The sequence below is a fragment of the Dipteris shenzhenensis genome, chromosome 20 (assembly GCF_047967505.1).
Source record: "Dipteris shenzhenensis isolate YYH24624 ecotype China chromosome 20, Dip_SZ_1.0, whole genome shotgun sequence".
NCBI lineage: Eukaryota > Viridiplantae > Streptophyta > Polypodiopsida > Gleicheniales > Dipteridaceae > Dipteris > Dipteris shenzhenensis.
In genome coordinates, this window is record NC_141615.1 from 8907742 (window position 1) to 8925370 (window position 17629).

Sequence of the window (17629 nt, forward strand, 5' to 3'; positions counted from 1 at the left end):
TTGCACTAACGATGAAAGAAAATTATCAAAAGGTTGATACAAGGCTCAAAATCAGACTGGTGCTACTAGGCTTAATAGTCGTAGGCTAGTAGTAGTACTAGTGTATTTACTAAGTAGTGTGCGTGCCTCTCCTCATTAAAATTCATAGTCTTCAAAAATATATAGTACATAAGTCAAAATATTCTAATTAGTTTTATCATCCTAATGTTGAAACTAACTTAAATTCATAGTCTTCAAAAAGGTATAATACATAAGTCAAAATATTCCAATTAGTTTTATTGTCCTCGTGTTGAAACTGACTTTCTCTTCCTTCGTCTCCTATGAGCTTCAAACCTTTAATCCATTAATCTCTCAAATAGTAAAAATGGTCTTGTATTAAGAGGTGATGATATCTAAAGTGATCTACAAATACTAAGAATGGTCTTATATTAAGAGGTGATGATATCTCAAGTGTTATACAAACTGTAAGAATGGTTTTGTATTAAAAGGTGATGATATCTCAAGTGTTCTACAAATAGTAAGAATGGTTCAAGTGTTCTACAAAAGTATTAGGTACCTCTTAGTGGCTGAAGGGAAGGAGTGATGATATCTCAAGTGTTCTACAAATAGTAAAAATGGTCTTGTATTAAGAGGTGATGATATCTCAAGTGTTCTACAAATTAAATAGTAATAATGGTTTTGTATTAGGAGGTGATGATATCTCAAGTGTTCTATAAAACTATTAGATACCTCTTAGTGGTTGAAGGGAAGGGGTTGGAAGTATGGGCAAAATCTCTAGGAAGGGGTGGTTTTATTAGGGGGAAAATTTTAGTTGAAGGGTGTTTTAAATACCTCTTGAACGCACATGATACATAGGGTTGCTTAGTAGTGCACCCCTCAAGACTAAATCCAAGGTCTTTTATAGTTAGATGAAGGCGAAGTGGGACTACTACTATGTGTGTCTTATAAAGTTCAAAATGGGTGTAGAAAGAAAAGAGATCACACTACTCACTGTACACTTGCATGTTTGCCAGTGTAAGGAATGTTCATCTATTTTGATTTCTTAAATCTTGCCAAGGCCTTGCATTTGCAACCAATATGTTGCCCTCGTGACACTAGCCCAACTCATCCCATAGATTTGGGGATTGCCACAAACTTCTTGGCCTTCTACTATGAATTATAAACTCTTTAGGTTGGGTGTGCATTTTGGCTAAGGCGGTAAGGATGGACTTGTGTGGATGGGTCTTCTCCTTGTATGGGATTTTGTTTTGTACTTCATTTTCTAAAATTTTAATTATTTAGAAGGAGTAAATAATTATGTGGGTCACTATGGTTGGACTATAGAGGTCAAATATCTTGAATTGAATGCAAAGATTTGCTAAGATGTCTTCAACTACATTTGGGTGAATGGGGGAGGCTTGGAAAAGGGTGCAAGAAGTAGAGGTTAGAAGTAAAACATTCAATGTAGAGCACTATTGGACTCAAGGACACTTGAGAAGGAGGGAGGATGATTGTCACACAAAGCAAAGGAAGGGATTGGAGTGGAGGAGTGATTTGACTAGAAGATGAGGTGAAGGTGGAAGTGACGTGAAGAAGGAAACCATGTGGGGGCGGGAGGAGCGGGTGAGTCATCTTGGGAAGGGAGAAAATGGTTTATGAAGGAGCAAACTTGCTTGTTCTTAGTGCCAGCTCTTTCTTTCTCTTCCCATGGTGCAATGTCTTTATTAGCCTTTGCTCGATTAATGTTGCGCATTGTTTATCAAGCCCCAACTCTAGATTCAGGTTTGCAAGATCGTTGCAATTCGATCCTCCTCTACATTGTTGTAGATGTGCAGGGCATCATTGAAACTAGACTGGGTAGGACAAGAATGTGAGAGAAGTCTCCTTACAAGTGAGTGGGTCAAGAAAGAAAAGAAGCTCTTAGATTGTGAGTAGCATAGACTTTGGGCACCAACTCATGATTTGAGGACCTTCAATGCACCATCTAGCTTGAGTTATTAACATGGGACCTTTAGCTTATGTTAAGTGAATTGTTAACAATCAGCCTTAAGTTCACTAGTACTTTAATCTATCACATTTTTTCAAGAGAGGGAGACTAATTAATTGAATTTCAATTAAAAGTTGAGTGGGGGCACATAACAATGCGGAGGACAAGATATCAAATTTTTGATGGGCAAGAAGGGAGGGAGATTTGGAGTATGGCAAATCTTGAGATGGGATTGACAATCCTCCTATCTCTTGAGAGATCTTACATGTGGTTATACCTTCTATGGAAGAAGCTAAGATCTTTATTTCTTGGTCTTGCAGGTTTTTGATAGAAGTCCTGGGTGAGAAATTAGAATACTAGTTTTTAATTGTCATGTTCATCTTTCAGCATACACGGAAAACAGTAGGAATTAATGAAGAATACAATCGATGCACTGAGAGTCGGTTTTAGCCGACGCAAAATTTCCCTACCGTATCCTTCATTGCCTATAAGCTCTGATCTGATCTTGCGCTGCAACAATAGCCAGGCTCCCAAGGTCTCCTCTTTCAGTTCCATAGAATTAGAGTTCTGAATATTAATAGATATTACATGGAGCATCACGACAATGCCCACATCCAGTCTTACGATGCTGTGGTGGTTGGTTCTGGCTATGGCGGCTCCGTCGCTGCCTTACGCCTCGCACAAGCCGGTTTGGACGTGTGCCTTGTCGAGAAGGGGCGTCGATGGGAGGCTCATGAGTTCCCTTCCTCCGCTTGGAAGACACTGCTTACTACCCGCTGGCATACTCCGCTTGGGAACTTCGGGAAACGCGATGCCTTATACCAGGTTTGCTTCGAAATGACTTAATTGCTCCTTCCTCTACGTTCACATAATTGTTTTTCTTGGGCATAGAATTCCTGCTTGGTTTTTCGTTAGTTCATTCTCTGCTCACGCGTATTCTCCACCGGTAGAGCTCTGTCGGCTGTAGGTGTAACAAGCTGATTACATTGCATGCTGGCTTGCACGTCCCGCCAGGTTCACTTCCAGGGCTCCGTCATTGCCTTCGTGGGTGCTGGCCTTGGAGGAGGTTCCCTCATCAATGGTGGCGTGATCCTACCTCCTTCAGCACGTACAAGAAAGGACCCACGTTGGCCGCAGGAATGGAACAAAGAGTGGCATGTATCCGAAGGCCGTGCTCGAGCCATGCTCCAGCCAGAATCGGCTCCTCACGAGTTTCCTCACAACAGAGTAATGGATGCCGTTGCAGGGGAGATCGAAGATGCCACCAAGGATCATGTAAACCTCAGCGTACGGTTCAAGAAAACCGACGCAGGTGAAGGGGCTGTCGCACAGAATGCCTGCACAGGTTGTGGCAATTGTTTCACAGGATGCCCATACAACGCCAAAAGCTCGATTGATAAAAACTATCTTGCTGCCGCCATCCAGGTATGATACATAGGTCAGACTTACGGTTGGCGCCTTTGAATCCCTGTTGACAGATTGTATAACATAATAAAGAACGTTGAGCTTAATGTCTATCGACCAATCTGTGGGTTTCAGGCGGGCGCCAGTGTGCAGACAAGACAAGAAGCTCGTTACGTCCTACCAAACTTCTCACTAAAGCGTTGCCAAGATTGTGGCCATCTTGGATGTGAGTGTAGAAGCACTAAGGCAGGAACATGCGAAAGATTTAGAAATCAAAAGCGACGTTGGCGTGTATACATGGATGAAACAGATTACATTACCGCAGACTTCGTCATTTTGTCAGGTAAACTATTTGAAAGATTGATAAATTGTAGTATAAAGCGAGTATCAGCGTTCATTGATAAGAGCTGTCATCTCTGCAGGCGGTGTTCTAGGAACCACGAACATCCTCTTGCAGTCCAAGATGAGAGGCCTTGGAGTTTCAGAAAAGCTCGGTTGTGGATTCAGCTGCAATGGAAATAACGTAGCTTTCGTATCAGGAACTCGTGTGCCTACCAAAGCCTATTCCATAGACAAGAAGGCATTTGCAGATACTCCCATGTTTGACAGGCCCGGTCCATCTATTACTACGTCATATACTTCGTCTCTCGGGTTCACCATTCAGGTACCGTTCGTCTATTCCGTCATTCTACGGGAATGCAACTACATACTTCGCTAACATTTCTGATCAAACGATAATTAGTGTTCACATCATGCACATTCTTTGAAAGCTAGGGATTCAACGGATTCATGATTTTTTGACAAGCACTCCTTTTGGTCTTGTCGTGAATTTTTAGGGAGCTGTTCTCGGGAATGGATTTTCGTTCATGCTGTTCCAGTGCATTGCTCACCGGGGTTTTTGGTTTGGCTTCTTCTATGGCATTTGGCATAAGTTAAAGCGCTTGCTGAAAACGTGGGACAGCGATTCTCTGATTCTGAACATGATGGGTCACGATTCGGCAGACGGTCGGATCGAGTTCGACAGAGACCGTGGGTTTGTGAAGTTTTTCCCGCCCACCGATCGATTGATTCCGAAGAAAATAAGTACCGTGGTAAAGATTGCAAAACGCATCGGGGGAGAGATGTTCATGCCAAGCCTCAAGAACACGACGGTGCATCTTCTGGGCGGTTGCACAGTGGGGAAAAACGCAATGCAAGGTGTTACCACCCCTAATGGGCAGGTCTTCCGCCCAATTGCACCGATCAAGAGCTCTTCCGTTGATAGCGAAGAGAGAGACTCCGGCTACAACTCGTCAGCTCAAGATACAAGTACTGGTGAAGTCCATGAAGGGTTGTACGTATGCGATGCCTCAATCATTCCGTGTTCAGTGGGAGTGAACCCTTCCTTCACAATCACTGCAGTAGCGGAGCATATTTCAAGCTGCCTCGTCCGGGACGCACTGCAGCATTACAATGAAGACAAGGCTAGTAAAGGCGCTTCTGCGCAGCGTAGAGTGAAAGCTGAGAGTTCAGGGATTGGGTTCGGTGATGAGCTAGAAGGAAGCGGTGAACGTCGTGCCTATAAGCTGGTGGATCAAACAATGGATGCGAAGAGAAGGAAGCAACGGACATCTGATGAGGAGAGGATAATTAGCGGAGCTAGGGTGAGGGAAACTCTCCAGGGAAAAATGGAGGGTCTGCCATGTACGTTGCAGGTGGTGATGGAGATGGGCAGTGCTGCAGATGAGGATGGAATTCTCAAGGGAAGAGTGGGAGGGACGTTTAGGATGCAAGCTGTGGAGACAGGGGTGCTGCATATAGTGGACGGGAGTGTGGACATGTGCAGCAAGAGCTCGCGAACACCTTTCACTCAGTTCATGCATTACGAGTTGCTGCTGGCGTGTGAGAATGGAGCCATGTAAGTCTGTCAGCCAAGCTCACTTCCTCCGCAATTGTAGAGATATTAGAGTTTGTTCTCTGTATTTTTGCCACGATGTGGGAAAATTTGACAATTTTAGGAGGGTAGATACTAGAGGCTGTGCTCTAGGTGGATGGTGGACAATATCTATGAACCTAGGTTCTGCTGACATGTAATTGATAACCAATGGAGGAAAGTTGGAATCCATGTAGAAAACTGAATCTGATTCCATTAACAGTACCATGATCTATAAAACGGTGATATGATTGTGAAAGAAAGCCTTCAGTCACAAAACCATGCGTGAAAAATCCCTGAAAGTTCAAGAAATCGCATCTACATAAGATAATCAAGTAACAGGGATACACAGATGGTATAATACCACATACTAGACCGTAAATCTATGTCGCTTACATCCATCGTTATACTTATTTTCAGAGCAATTAACAAATCTCTACGTCGAAAGAAACTACGAATCTAATAAAGAAAACTAATGAGTTGGTTGTGATCGATGATAATTGATGGATTGATGGATGGTTGGCAGGTACATGATGGAGGCAAAGAAGGAGATGAGGCCCTTCTTGCTCGGGGCATGGGCGTGGAGGGAGTCTACAACGCTAGAGGTGGCTCTCTGGCAGCTGAGAAGCAGCGGTGGGGTGGACGTTAATGGCATCGCTGCCGTTCCTTCTCCTCCTCTACGAGGCACTCTGCACGTAAACTGTATGGCACTTCTCCACTCTCTCATCACCATGCGAGGACCTCGTTGCTTCCACTTCATCTCCTCCCTTGCCCTCAGCCTCCTCCGTACTTACTACCTTGGAGCGCCTGCTGCACCGCATGCCTCCAGCCATCCTTGCCCTCCATCCACCTCCCCAGAATTTGCAGCTTCATACCCTCCTCACATCGTGCACGGCATCACCACAGGTGAGTGAGAAGCATCTGTTTCTTCCCTTAATCTGAACCAATATTTTGCACGAATCAAGTAGAGCAGCTTTATCGAGCTACCTTTTATAACGTGTCAATCCTCGTTCTAATTCCCACGCAGATGATGGAGCTCACATCAGCTGCTGGCAGTGGCTGCCTGGCCCAAAACCTTCGTCGACGGATGCGAATGAAAGGGAGGATCCCCGCTGCGTTGTGCTCCTCAATGGGTACTCCGGGGAAAGCTATTACCTTCCCACCGAAGAGAATGATCTCGTGCGTACTCTTCTCAAGAGCGGATACGAGGTCTGGCTCCTCCAATTGCGGCTGCACTTCTCCAACTGCTCCACTATACCCTTTACTTTTGACGATATTGCGCACTATGATTTGCCTGCAGGTATGACGTAATGGAAGACGTCTCCTCAATACACAAGCACTCCATAGGTGCCTATCGTAGCTCACACAGATTATTTAGCCTTCAAAAATTCGTGTGAGAGCTAATTGATTTGATGTTAATGGACTCGCAGCCTTCTCCAAGATAGCGGTGATCCGAGGGAAGCTGGCCCCTTTACATGTTGTGGCTCACTGCATAGGAGGACTGGTTATCCATATGGCCCTTCTCGGTGGGCACGTGCCAATCTCATGGGTCGCTTCCCTAACATGCACTAATTCCTCTATGTTCTTCGACGTGACGCGGCTCGCGACGGTGAAGCTAGTTCTGCCTCTCATTCCTGTAAGTGCGTGGTGCGAATTTTCAAGTATGGAGCTTCGATTATACGAAGATTTTCAATGATTCGCAAGAGATATCAGTTCCTGACAGCGGTGTGGTGTTTCACAGATATCCATAAAACTACTCGGGACGAATAACGCCGTCCTTTCCTTTACCGAGACTAGCTCCAACGAGAACTGGAGGCACCGCCTACTAAAGCGCGTTTCCAACCTCATCCCTAGGGTAGAACGCTGCGGTTGCAGAGAATGCAACTTGTTTTCAGGTATTTTTGGGAATGCGTTCTGGCATGAGAATGTGAGTGAGAGACTACACGAATGGGTGAGCAAGGAGACCTTGGTAAGGCTGCCTGCAACTGGCTTTCTACAACTCAGAACTATCTGTAGAGCTGGCAAGGTCGTAGATTGCAATGGGAAGGACAAGTATCTACCATTCATCGGGCGACTTGCAGTGCCAACGACGTATATCTCAGGAGGAAGATCGTTGCTAGTCACTCCCACAACGTCAGAGAGAGCGCATGCATTGATGCAGCGCCATCATCCCGAGCTCTGCCACCGACGTCATGTTGTCCATGGTTATGGACACTCTGATCTGTTGATTGGAGAGTTTGCTGCTCGAGATGTTTTCCCTCTCATCCTAGAGAGTTTCTCGGGAACTGATGAACAGAAAACCACCGATAGGGCAGGAACCGCGGTGCAGATATGGGACGTGTCTTCCAAAGGGCGTTCTCTCTTTGGTTATCTCCGTAATTTCCTTATCGTGATCTTGGTTGCAATGCTGGTGTATTTACAAATCGGATCCCTTCTGTTCTAAACTTGAAGTTAACACGACAACGTGTCCGACATGTTTCTTCCTGCCACAAATCGGATCCCTCCTGAAGTTAACACGACAAGTATCCGACATTTTTCAGCTTCCTGCCACAGCTGTGGATAGCATGGTTGGAGACGATCCTGGGGAAGAATGCTGCAACCCTGCGCTTGTCGTAGTAGCCAAGATCAAACGCAATTGAGAGAGAGAAACGGCTTGGCCGCCCTTAACATCCAATGGTTTAAATTCCTCATGTTGAACGTGCGGATCTCTCCCATGGTTACAACTATGTTCTCTCATTAATACATTAATAGAAAATGGCTCATATTGAATCGCAGTCCAGTTAGGACAAACTATCAGATGCTTCCACTAGCATATTCAAATGAGAGATAAAATATAGGACTCACAATGCTTCTATTTAGAACCTTGTGTTTGTTACCATGGGAGTTGAGGGCTAAAGCATGATTGGGTGTAGCTAGTTTTTGTGAGGTTTAGGGAATTTATTGCCACGCTTTGAGGAGAACTAGGGCTTGAAAAGCCAAAGGATCGATGAAGTGGCTGACAACACTATGATCCATTCATTCGCAAGCTTAACGAAATCAAACACTTGTTTGCATGGAGCATAGAGCTGCTTTGGAGGGGATGCGGTTACATGAGATTGAGACAACAATCTATTTCTTGCCTACAATGGCAACCATGTCTGTTGCTTGCCTCTATTGGAGCCCTTCCTAAAAGCAATGAAGATGCATAACAATGTCTTGCTCGTCAGACAGTTTTTGTTGCATTTATTGGGTTCTATGTTATCCCTTTTGGCTATATGTTTTATCTTATTTGCTTGATATGAGACATGCATGTGCCCACGTTGTCGGCTGAGTTTTTAGTGTCTATATGTGAATTTTGTGATTGGTAATTTGATACCCTCACAATAGCTTTAAGCTCTTATAAATGGCAAGCTTTTGTATCTGGCATTTGCCATCTATTTGAATATATGATATCCATATTTTTTCACTATTTTTTTGGGATTCTTAATATTGATTATTAAGCTATTAATATTTTGGCATACTTGGACCTTAAAATACTATTTTGAAGTTATATATATAAGTGTGCAACGAGCAAACCCATTCACAATTTTATACTTTATTCAAATCACAATGTCATGTGTGTTGTGTGTGTGGGGTTAGAATTGGATTCATGCTATTGTATCATCCATCGTAGCCTCACATTCTTGATGTGCTACGTCTATACTATCCACCATGGAGTCTACATTTGCATGAGTGGGGGCTTCTCGTAGAATGCCTACAACTCTCTTGGCTCTTGGCCTCTTACACTTTTTGAATAGCTTTTGCTCATTGCCTAAGAAGTGCTTATTCACTCGTGCAACTGATCTTGTGTAGTCTTCCACAACACAAAGCATCCACAGACACGCACACAGACGTGTTTCCTTAACTAAAAAACAAACTTACGGGCGTGTCTATTTGCATCTATTTATGCATCTACAGACCCACATCTATAGGCACGTCTATATAACAGACAGACGCATCTATAGACGCGCTTTTAGATGGTCTATAAAAATTTTAAAAAAAAAGAAAGACGTGTACATAGACGCACTTATAGATGCTCTATAGAATCTTTTTTTTAATAAAAGCAGAATTTTGTGTGGTTAAACAGAATACTGTGTATGCTATGTGGTTACAAGAATCCCATTTCCACATTGTCCAATTCAATTCTTACAGCCAACCGTATTTTAATTAGCATGATTCCAAGCACGTCTATAGCCAACGATTACAATTCCGAATAAAGCATTACAACTCCAAAACGTTTAGTTCACAAGGCATTCATTGATGTAACATTGCACAAGGAAATTGAAAGTCAAAAAAATAAAGAGAGTGTATATTAATTCATAGCCCAAAAAGTGCTTGTATGTACATATAGCACGAAGCCAAGCCACATCCTATGGATTCAAGTACAAAAAATAAGAGGAGTGTATATACAAGAGAGGCACGAAGCCAAGCCAATGGCTTCAAGTACAAAAAAGAGTAGCTAGCACTACTTTCACATCTAATCTAAGTTTTCTGCATCCTCACTCCCTTCTTCCTTATCTTCTTTCTCATGATCAGTCCTAGGGCCCCATAAATGAGGGAGAACATGTATCAATGTATGAAAAATCAAATCTTTATTTACAATATTGACATAATTTAATTATTTTTAAATACCTAGGGAGCACTCTAATAGCCCGGATATACTACTCCTCAGTAATCAATTCATCATCATAGAAGTGCTTCCATGTATCTCCTCTCCGATGGTGGTGGTGGTAGGCTGTCTCGACAGGAGTAGGGTACCTGCCCACGATATCAAGCTGCAAGATGACACAATTTGTAGAGGGGTTAGTACAAAGAAACAACCTCCTAATAAATCGCATAAACACAATATAATTTGAGATCGATACTTACAAATTGGGCCTCCCATGATTCAACACCCCCTACTTCAAAATGCACATTTTCATATTGCTCCATTTGGATCCTTTGTGCCTCCACGTGCTGCACACTGGGGTCCACCTTCGCTGCCTTCATTGTGTTCTTCCACTCACGCTTGTGAGCGGTGTGGGACTAGCCCCTTGGTGGTTGACCTCCCTCTCTCCTGGCAATCTCGGCTAGTGCCTGTCTCTTAAGCGAAGATCTTTTATTGGCAAGTATCATAACAATCTTTGACTTGGCCCATTTATCTATGAATTGAACATTGGGGGGATTGGGATACCTAGAGCAAACAATAGCAACGGTCTCATTAGCCAACTTTTTTGGCTGGTCTTTGTAGTGAATAAAGCAATCTGTGTAGTTGTTAGCAATTACAGAGCGCATGAAGGCCATGCTGTCATTCCCCCGTGCATCCATCAAGATGCCTTCTGTTTGAGGGATGTCATAGAAGATTGTACCATCACCCTCTGGCATGTCTGCATCATCCCCGCCCCCACCATTACCTCCCCCAAAGCACTGTGCCATGCATCTGCCACTGCTCTTCTTGCTACTATGCCTGCTGCCTCGTCATGTCAAGCTAGTACGCTGGCCACTCGTAGCTGGAGAAGCGACTCTCGATTGCATGGGAGTACGCTGGCCACTCGTAGCTAGAGAAGTGACTCTCGATTGCACAGGAGTACACCGGTGGCTCTACGAGGCAGAAGGGCCTCTTGACTATAGGGGGGAAGAAGGGGATCGGCTCTTTAGCCTATTGGGTAGTCTCACCTCCACTGGGGTAATCTCATTTGGTGTGGGATTGGGGTGGTTTGGAGTCTATACTGCCGACTCCCAGGGGGTGTTTAGAGTACCCATCATGTATGTATATAACTCCCCAGGAGTGGGAGGGTTCCCCAAAATGTTATATAACTCCCAAAAGATGGCATCCTGAAGATCAGGTGAGGTTGAAGAGCTTCCTGTCCACATGATGAACTGAAGAAAAGAAAAGAAGAAGATTACCATCGAGCATGCCCTCTTTCCATCATGCAAAGAAAAAATAAAGTGATAGCCTGACATTGAGCAAGCATTTACAGACTCCTACATTCTTTGAATTAGAGTGATAGAAGTCTGTATCTGCTTGCTCAATGTTAGGCTATTGAAGCTTCACATGGGGAAAAAGAGAGAAGGAAAGAGAGGAGAAAAGAGAGGAAAAGAGAGGGGAAAAGAGAAGGAAAGAGAGGAGAAAAGAGAGGAAAGGATAGGAAAATAGAGAGGAGAAAAAGGAGCAAAAAGAGAGGAGATAAGAGAGAAAAAGAGACAAGAAAAGAGAAAAGAGACGAAAAGAGAGAAGGAAAGAGAGGATAAAAGTGTTGAGATATCAAGCTCCACTCGTGATATGCCAGGGTGACCGTTGTGCATTTATGTCACCGACTTGTTAGCTGCAGATGCGGTTGGTACACCGCCCATGAATAATAGCTGGATGACAGCTATCCTTATGTACTCTAGTTCGTGGCTCAGTTAGTATGCCACCTTAGTTAGCTGAGTTTGGTTTGAGACCCACATATAGGGTTCTTATATTTCTTTGTACTAGAGTTCTTTTGGCTTTCACAACTAAGAAGAAGAAAACTGTTTTCAGCCTCCACCTTTGTGTGTATTCCCCCATTGTGTATGTGAGAAAGCCGCAAGTGAGACTCCTTCCTTCTCTCCCACTATCTTCACATGGTATCAGAGCCTGGTTCGTGGTAAGGAGCTCAAGAAAGCAAACCAAGTTCGCGGTGTCCTGGTAAGAGGACCAGTGTTGCTTTCCTTTTTTGAGTTTGGGAGCAAATCTCTGCTGGTAGCATAGTCGGAAAGTGCAAGAGTGCATTGTCTCAGGTTGAGACGCCCTTTGTGATGTGGCGAGAGGGCAATATATGCTGCAGGTAAGGCCAAAGCCCTTGGTGACTTTAATTTTCTAACTCGAGGCCATTTCGAGCCCGTTTTGGAGGCGGAAGTTCTCTAAAGCACTGAGAAAAAGGCCCTGTTTTTGCTGTGCGACCACTGCTCTGCAAGTCGGTGAAAAGTTGCCGCAGATATTGCATCGTATGCCTGTGCGCAGAGATACTGGGAGTTACAGAATCATTCTTATTGCATGTTGATGCAAAATCGTCACAAGGAAGTGACTGTGTGATTAAATACCACTTTCGTCAATTTTGCAGATTTACCTGTGTGAGGCAGAAGCTGTGTTTTTTGCAGTGACAGAATATTTTGCAATGTTCTGTAATGGCGTCTGATTCTCTTTCATAGATTGTCACTGAAAAGCTTGACAAGAACAACTTCCAGGCATGGAAGTTCAGAATGATGAATTTCCTTATGGGAAAAGGCTATTGGGAGTTCATTACAGGAAATGAAGAAGAACCAGTTCTTCCTAATGTTCCCAATCAATAGCACATGAAGGTAAAGAAAATTGCAGATGCACTTGCTTCCATCGGGTCGCGAGTGGAAGATGATGATCTAGTTTCTGTGACTTTGAATGGTCTAGGAAAGGATTATGCACAGTTCCGGACATCCATTGCCGTTCATAAAAAATTCTTGATTTTGAGGAGTTTTTTGCTCTTCTAATTTCTGAAGAGCAAAGGAATGGTGGTGCATCTTCTTCAGGTGGAACTTCAAAAGAAACTATCTTCTACTCAAATGCTGGAAGAGGTAGAGGTAGAGGTAGAGGAGGCCGGTCTGGAGGCCGTGGTAGAAATCAGAATATGCAGCAAACTCAAGAAAACCAGTCCTTTGGAGGAGGACGTGGTAACTCTAGAGGCAGGGGGAGCCAAAGAGGTCGTGGTGGATGGCAGAGAGGCCAAAATGCAAACAGCAATGTCGAATGCTACTATTGTGGTAAAATGGGTCATATGGCTAAAGACTGCTACAAAAACCAGAATGACGTTATGAATGGAAAATTGTAGCAAGGCAATTATGCATCTTCTTGTAAACAGGGTGATGACAGAAATGAGCATCTATTTATGGTGCAGCACATGACCAATTCTGTGACAAGTGTGCAGAAGAAAGAAATGATGTGTGGTATGTTAACTCACGTGCATCAAACCACATGACAGGTCATGCAGAATGGATGCAGGATGCAAGGAAAATAGAAAGACCATGATTTGTGGACATTGGTGATGATACTGCACATCCTATTGTGCAGATTGGTAAAATTCCTTTGTCTATACAGGATGGGAAAAAGAAATACCTATCTGATGTATTTCATGTCCCGAACATCACCAAGAGCCTAGTTTTTGTTGGTTAAATGGTTGAGCAGGGCTTGCAGGTCAGATTTAATCCTCATGGATGCTTTGTTGAGGATATGAAAAATAACGGTCGCTTGATGGCAAAAGGAAAGAAGGGCAGGATGTTTACATTGGATGCGGACATGTTTGAATTAAGTGTAGCAATGTTTGCACATGGAACCGGTGTAGTTGCAGATATTAATATTTGGCATAAATGCATTGGTCATGTTAATGTACAGCTACTTAAATCAATGCAGGCCCAAAATATTGTTGCAGGATTGCCTAAATTCAAGGTTGCAGAAATGCATAAGGTATGTGAAGCCTGTCAATTTGGAAAACAGGCAAGGAAACCATTTCCTAGACATGTTCAAGAGAGTAAGAAGCCATTGGAATTAATCCACTCTGATGTGTGGACTACTAAAGCTACATCTATTGGAGGTTGTCATTATTTTGTTACTTTTATTGATGACTATAGCAGAAAAGTTTGGGTGCATTTTATGAAAAAGAAAAGTGAAGTGTTTGGGCATTTCAAAGCTTTTAAAGCTATGGCTGAAAAAGAAACAGGCCTAAGGTCAGATGGAGGGGGAGAGTACCTCTCAAATGAGTTTGCAAGGTTCCTACAGGAGCATGGCCTAAAGCAGCAATATTCATGCAGTCATACCCCACAGCAAAATGGGCTTGCAGAAAGGAAAAACAGGCATATTGGATAGGTATCTCGGGCCATGCTAAATGAAAAAGACCTACCAGATTATTATTGGGCTGAAGCAGTTGCTATAGCAGTTTACATAATGAACAGGACTCCCACTGCAACAATACATGGCATGATGCCAGAGGAGATGTATACTGGTAGGAAACCAGATATTTCTCATTTGAAAATTTTTTGTTGCATTGCCTATGTCCATGTGCCAGATGAGTTGAGGTCGAAGTTGGATCCAAAAGCTGAGAAGTGCATCTTTATTGGTTACTATTTGCAATAGAAAGAGTATAGATGCTATAACCCTTCTACTCGTAAGTTTATAGTGAGGAGAGATGTTGTTTTTGATGAGATGAGCAGCTGGTATAAACCAGCAAATGTGATTGATGATGTAGATGCACAAAATGGTAATGCTGCACAGAATTCACAGTAGCAATCACAAAATATTAGTGGACCTGTAGTGTCCTCTAGCAGTGGTTCACATACTTCCCCTTGGATAGGCAGATTGAGATCAGGAGAATCTCCTCAAAGCAATGCAGATAGTGGTATGCAAGTATCATGAAAAGGAAAAGAGAAGGTAGATCAGCTCATGTTTGATGTGAATGTAGGTCACTCTTATGTGGATGGTGAATCCAGTGGCTCAGAACAGAGCATTGATGATGAGTTGGGTATTCCTTCTGTTGTTACACCTGGAGTAAGGAAGACCAGGGATGTTTTGAGAGCACCTGGAAGTGAGCCTATTTTGCGCAGGTCTACCAGAGCTAGGTATCCTATGGATAGGCTGAAATATGATGGATTTACAACCACTCACTATGCCTATATGGTCAAAGTGATACAGGAACCAGAACCCACTTCTTTTGAGCAAGCCATGGGAAAAGAAAAATGGGAGAAAGCCATGGATGATGAAATGCATGCCTTGGAAGCAAATGCTACATGGGAATTGGTGCCTTTGCCTAAAGACAAGAATGCAATTGGCTATAAGTGGGTTTATAAGGTGAAGCACAATGCAGATGGTTCTGTGAATAGATACAAGGCAAGATTAGTTGTCAAGGGGTATGCACAGACATATGGCATTGATTATGAAGAAACATTCAGTCCGGTTGCAAGGATGGCAACCGTAAGAGCAGTCATTGCTATGGCTACATCAAAGGGATGGTCTTTACATCAAATGGATGTAAAGAATGCCTTCTTGCATGGTGATTTGCAAGAAGAGGTCTTTATGGAGCAGCCACCAGGTTATGTTTATGCTATTCATCCTGAGTTTGTTTGCAGGTTGAAGAAAGCCTTGTATGGCTTGAAGCAAGCACTTAGAGCATGGTCTGACAAGATAGGATAGTATCTTGTCACTATTGGCTTTCAGATTTCCAAGGCAGATTTCTCACTTTATGTGAGAAAAACAGAGAAAGATATTATGCTGCTTGTCATTTATGTTGATGATTTGATCATCACAGGTGACAGTGATGAAGATATCCTTCATGTGAAAATGCTATTGAAGCAGAAGTTTGAGATGAAGGATTTGGGAGAGCTGCGTTATTTCTTGGGCATTGAGGTGATTAGATCACCAAATCGGATATGACTCTTGCAAAGGCAGTATGGATTGGACATGCTGTCCAAATATGGGATGATAGGTTGTAAGCCTATTTCAGTTCCTTTGGAGCAGAATGTGAAGTTGAATGCAGATGCAAGTGAGCTTCTAGAAGACCCTACTATGAACAAACGCATAGTAGGGAGTTTGATTTATATGACTATTACCAGGCCAGATTTGAGCTATGCTGTTGGATTGGTAAGTCAGTTTATGCAGGCTCCAAGGAAATCGCATTTGGATGCGGCTAGACGCATACTTAGGTATGTGAAGTCCACATTGCAGTATGGACTATTTTATGAGGCTCAGGTTTAGATACAGTTGCATGGATACATTGATGCTGATTGGGCTGGTAGTAATTCTTATAGACGATCTATCAGTGGATATGTGTTCTCTTTTGGGAGTGTTGCAGTCACTTGGAGCAGCAAGAAACAACCTACAGTTGCCTTGTCGAGCACAGAGGCTAAGTACAGGGGTGCAGCAATGGCTGCATGTGAGGTAGCTTGGTTGCATAAGCTACTTTATGATATGCATCAGTCTACAGATGGGCCAGTTGTCATTTATTATGACAACATGAGCAGTATACACTTGGCAAATAACCCAGTCTATCATGCTAGAACAAAGCACATTGAGGTACACTATCACTATGTGTGGGAGAAGGTTTTACTAGGTCTTATTGATCTAGTTTATGTTAGCACAAAGGATCAGGTAGCTGACATATTCACGAAGGCATTGGGCACAGAGAAACTGCGCAAGTTCAGAGACCTGCTTAGTGTGCAGGAATTAGGATTGAGCTCGAGGGGGAGTGTTGAGATATCGAGCTCTACTCATGATATGCCAGGGTGACCGTTGTGCATTTATGTCACCGACTTGTTAGCTGCAGATGCAGTTGGTACACCACCCATGAATAATAGCTGGATGACAGCTATCCTTATGTACTCTAGTTCGTGGCTCAGTTCGTATGCCACCTTAGTTAGCTGAGTTTGGTTTGAGACCCACATATAGGGTTCTTATATTTCTTTGTACTAGAGTTCTTTTGGCTTTCACAACTAAGAAGAGGAAAACTGTTTTCAGCCTCCACCTTTGTGTGTATTCCCCCATTGTGTATGTGAGAAAGCCGCAAGTGAGACTCCTTCCTTCTTTCCCACTATCTTCACAAAAAGAGAGAAGGAAAAAGAGAGAAAAAGTGAGGATAAAAGAGAGAAAAAGAGAGAAGGAAAGAGATGAGAAAAGAGAGGGAAATAGAGGAAAAGAGAGGAGATAAGAGAGAAAAAGAGAGGAGAAAAGAGGTGGAAAGACAGGAGGAAAGAGAGGAAAAGAGATGAGAAAAAAAAGGCAAAAAGAGATGAGATAAGAGGAGAAAAGAGAGGAGAAAAAAGAGAGAAAAAGAGAGGAGATAACAGAGAAACAGAGAGCAAAAAAGAGGAGGAAAGAGGTGAAAATAGAGGAAAGGAGAGGGAAAAAGAGAGGGGAAAAGAGAGGAACAAAGAGGAGAAAAAAGACTAAAAAAGAATGCTCCATCATGCATGCCCTCTTTCTTTATCCTGCCCTCATGCTTACAGTCCAATTTTCCTCTTTCTTGGACCTGCCCTCATGCAATCACTTATTTCCATCATTCATGCAATCCCTTATTTCCATCATTCATGCTTAAAGTGAAGGGGAAGGGGAAGGGGAGGGGGAAGGGAAAGAGAAGGAAGGAGAAGGGGAAGGGGAAGGGGAAAGGGAAGAACACTTAGGAAAAACTATTGTAGTGCATCTATAGACACGTCTAACAGTGCATCTACAGGCGTGGATGTCTCTTTTTCCAAAAATTAGATGCACTGTTAGACGCGCTATTTGACACGTCTATAGACGCGCTCTTATAAATGCCTTTTTAAAAAAGCTGAAAAGGACATGCACCCGACCCCAAAAAGAACAACACTAGTAC

At 43.2% G+C, this 17629-nt stretch overlaps 1 protein-coding gene across 1 annotated transcript; it reads left to right on the forward strand.

Annotated features, from left to right (window-relative positions):
- The first annotated feature begins 2554 nt into the window (after positions 1 to 2554).
- On the forward strand, positions 2555 to 7921 carry LOC147889231 (uncharacterized). Its single transcript, XM_087392006.1, has 11 exons — positions 2555 to 2791; positions 2981 to 3391; positions 3506 to 3713; positions 3793 to 4034; positions 4207 to 4889; positions 4968 to 5267; positions 5809 to 6188; positions 6310 to 6582; positions 6713 to 6918; positions 7024 to 7692; positions 7823 to 7921. Exons 1-11 carry the CDS (start codon positions 2555 to 2557, stop codon positions 7919 to 7921), a joined length of 3708 nt encoding a protein of 1235 aa, XP_087248132.1.
- Positions 7922 to 17629: the final 9708 nt, after the last annotated feature.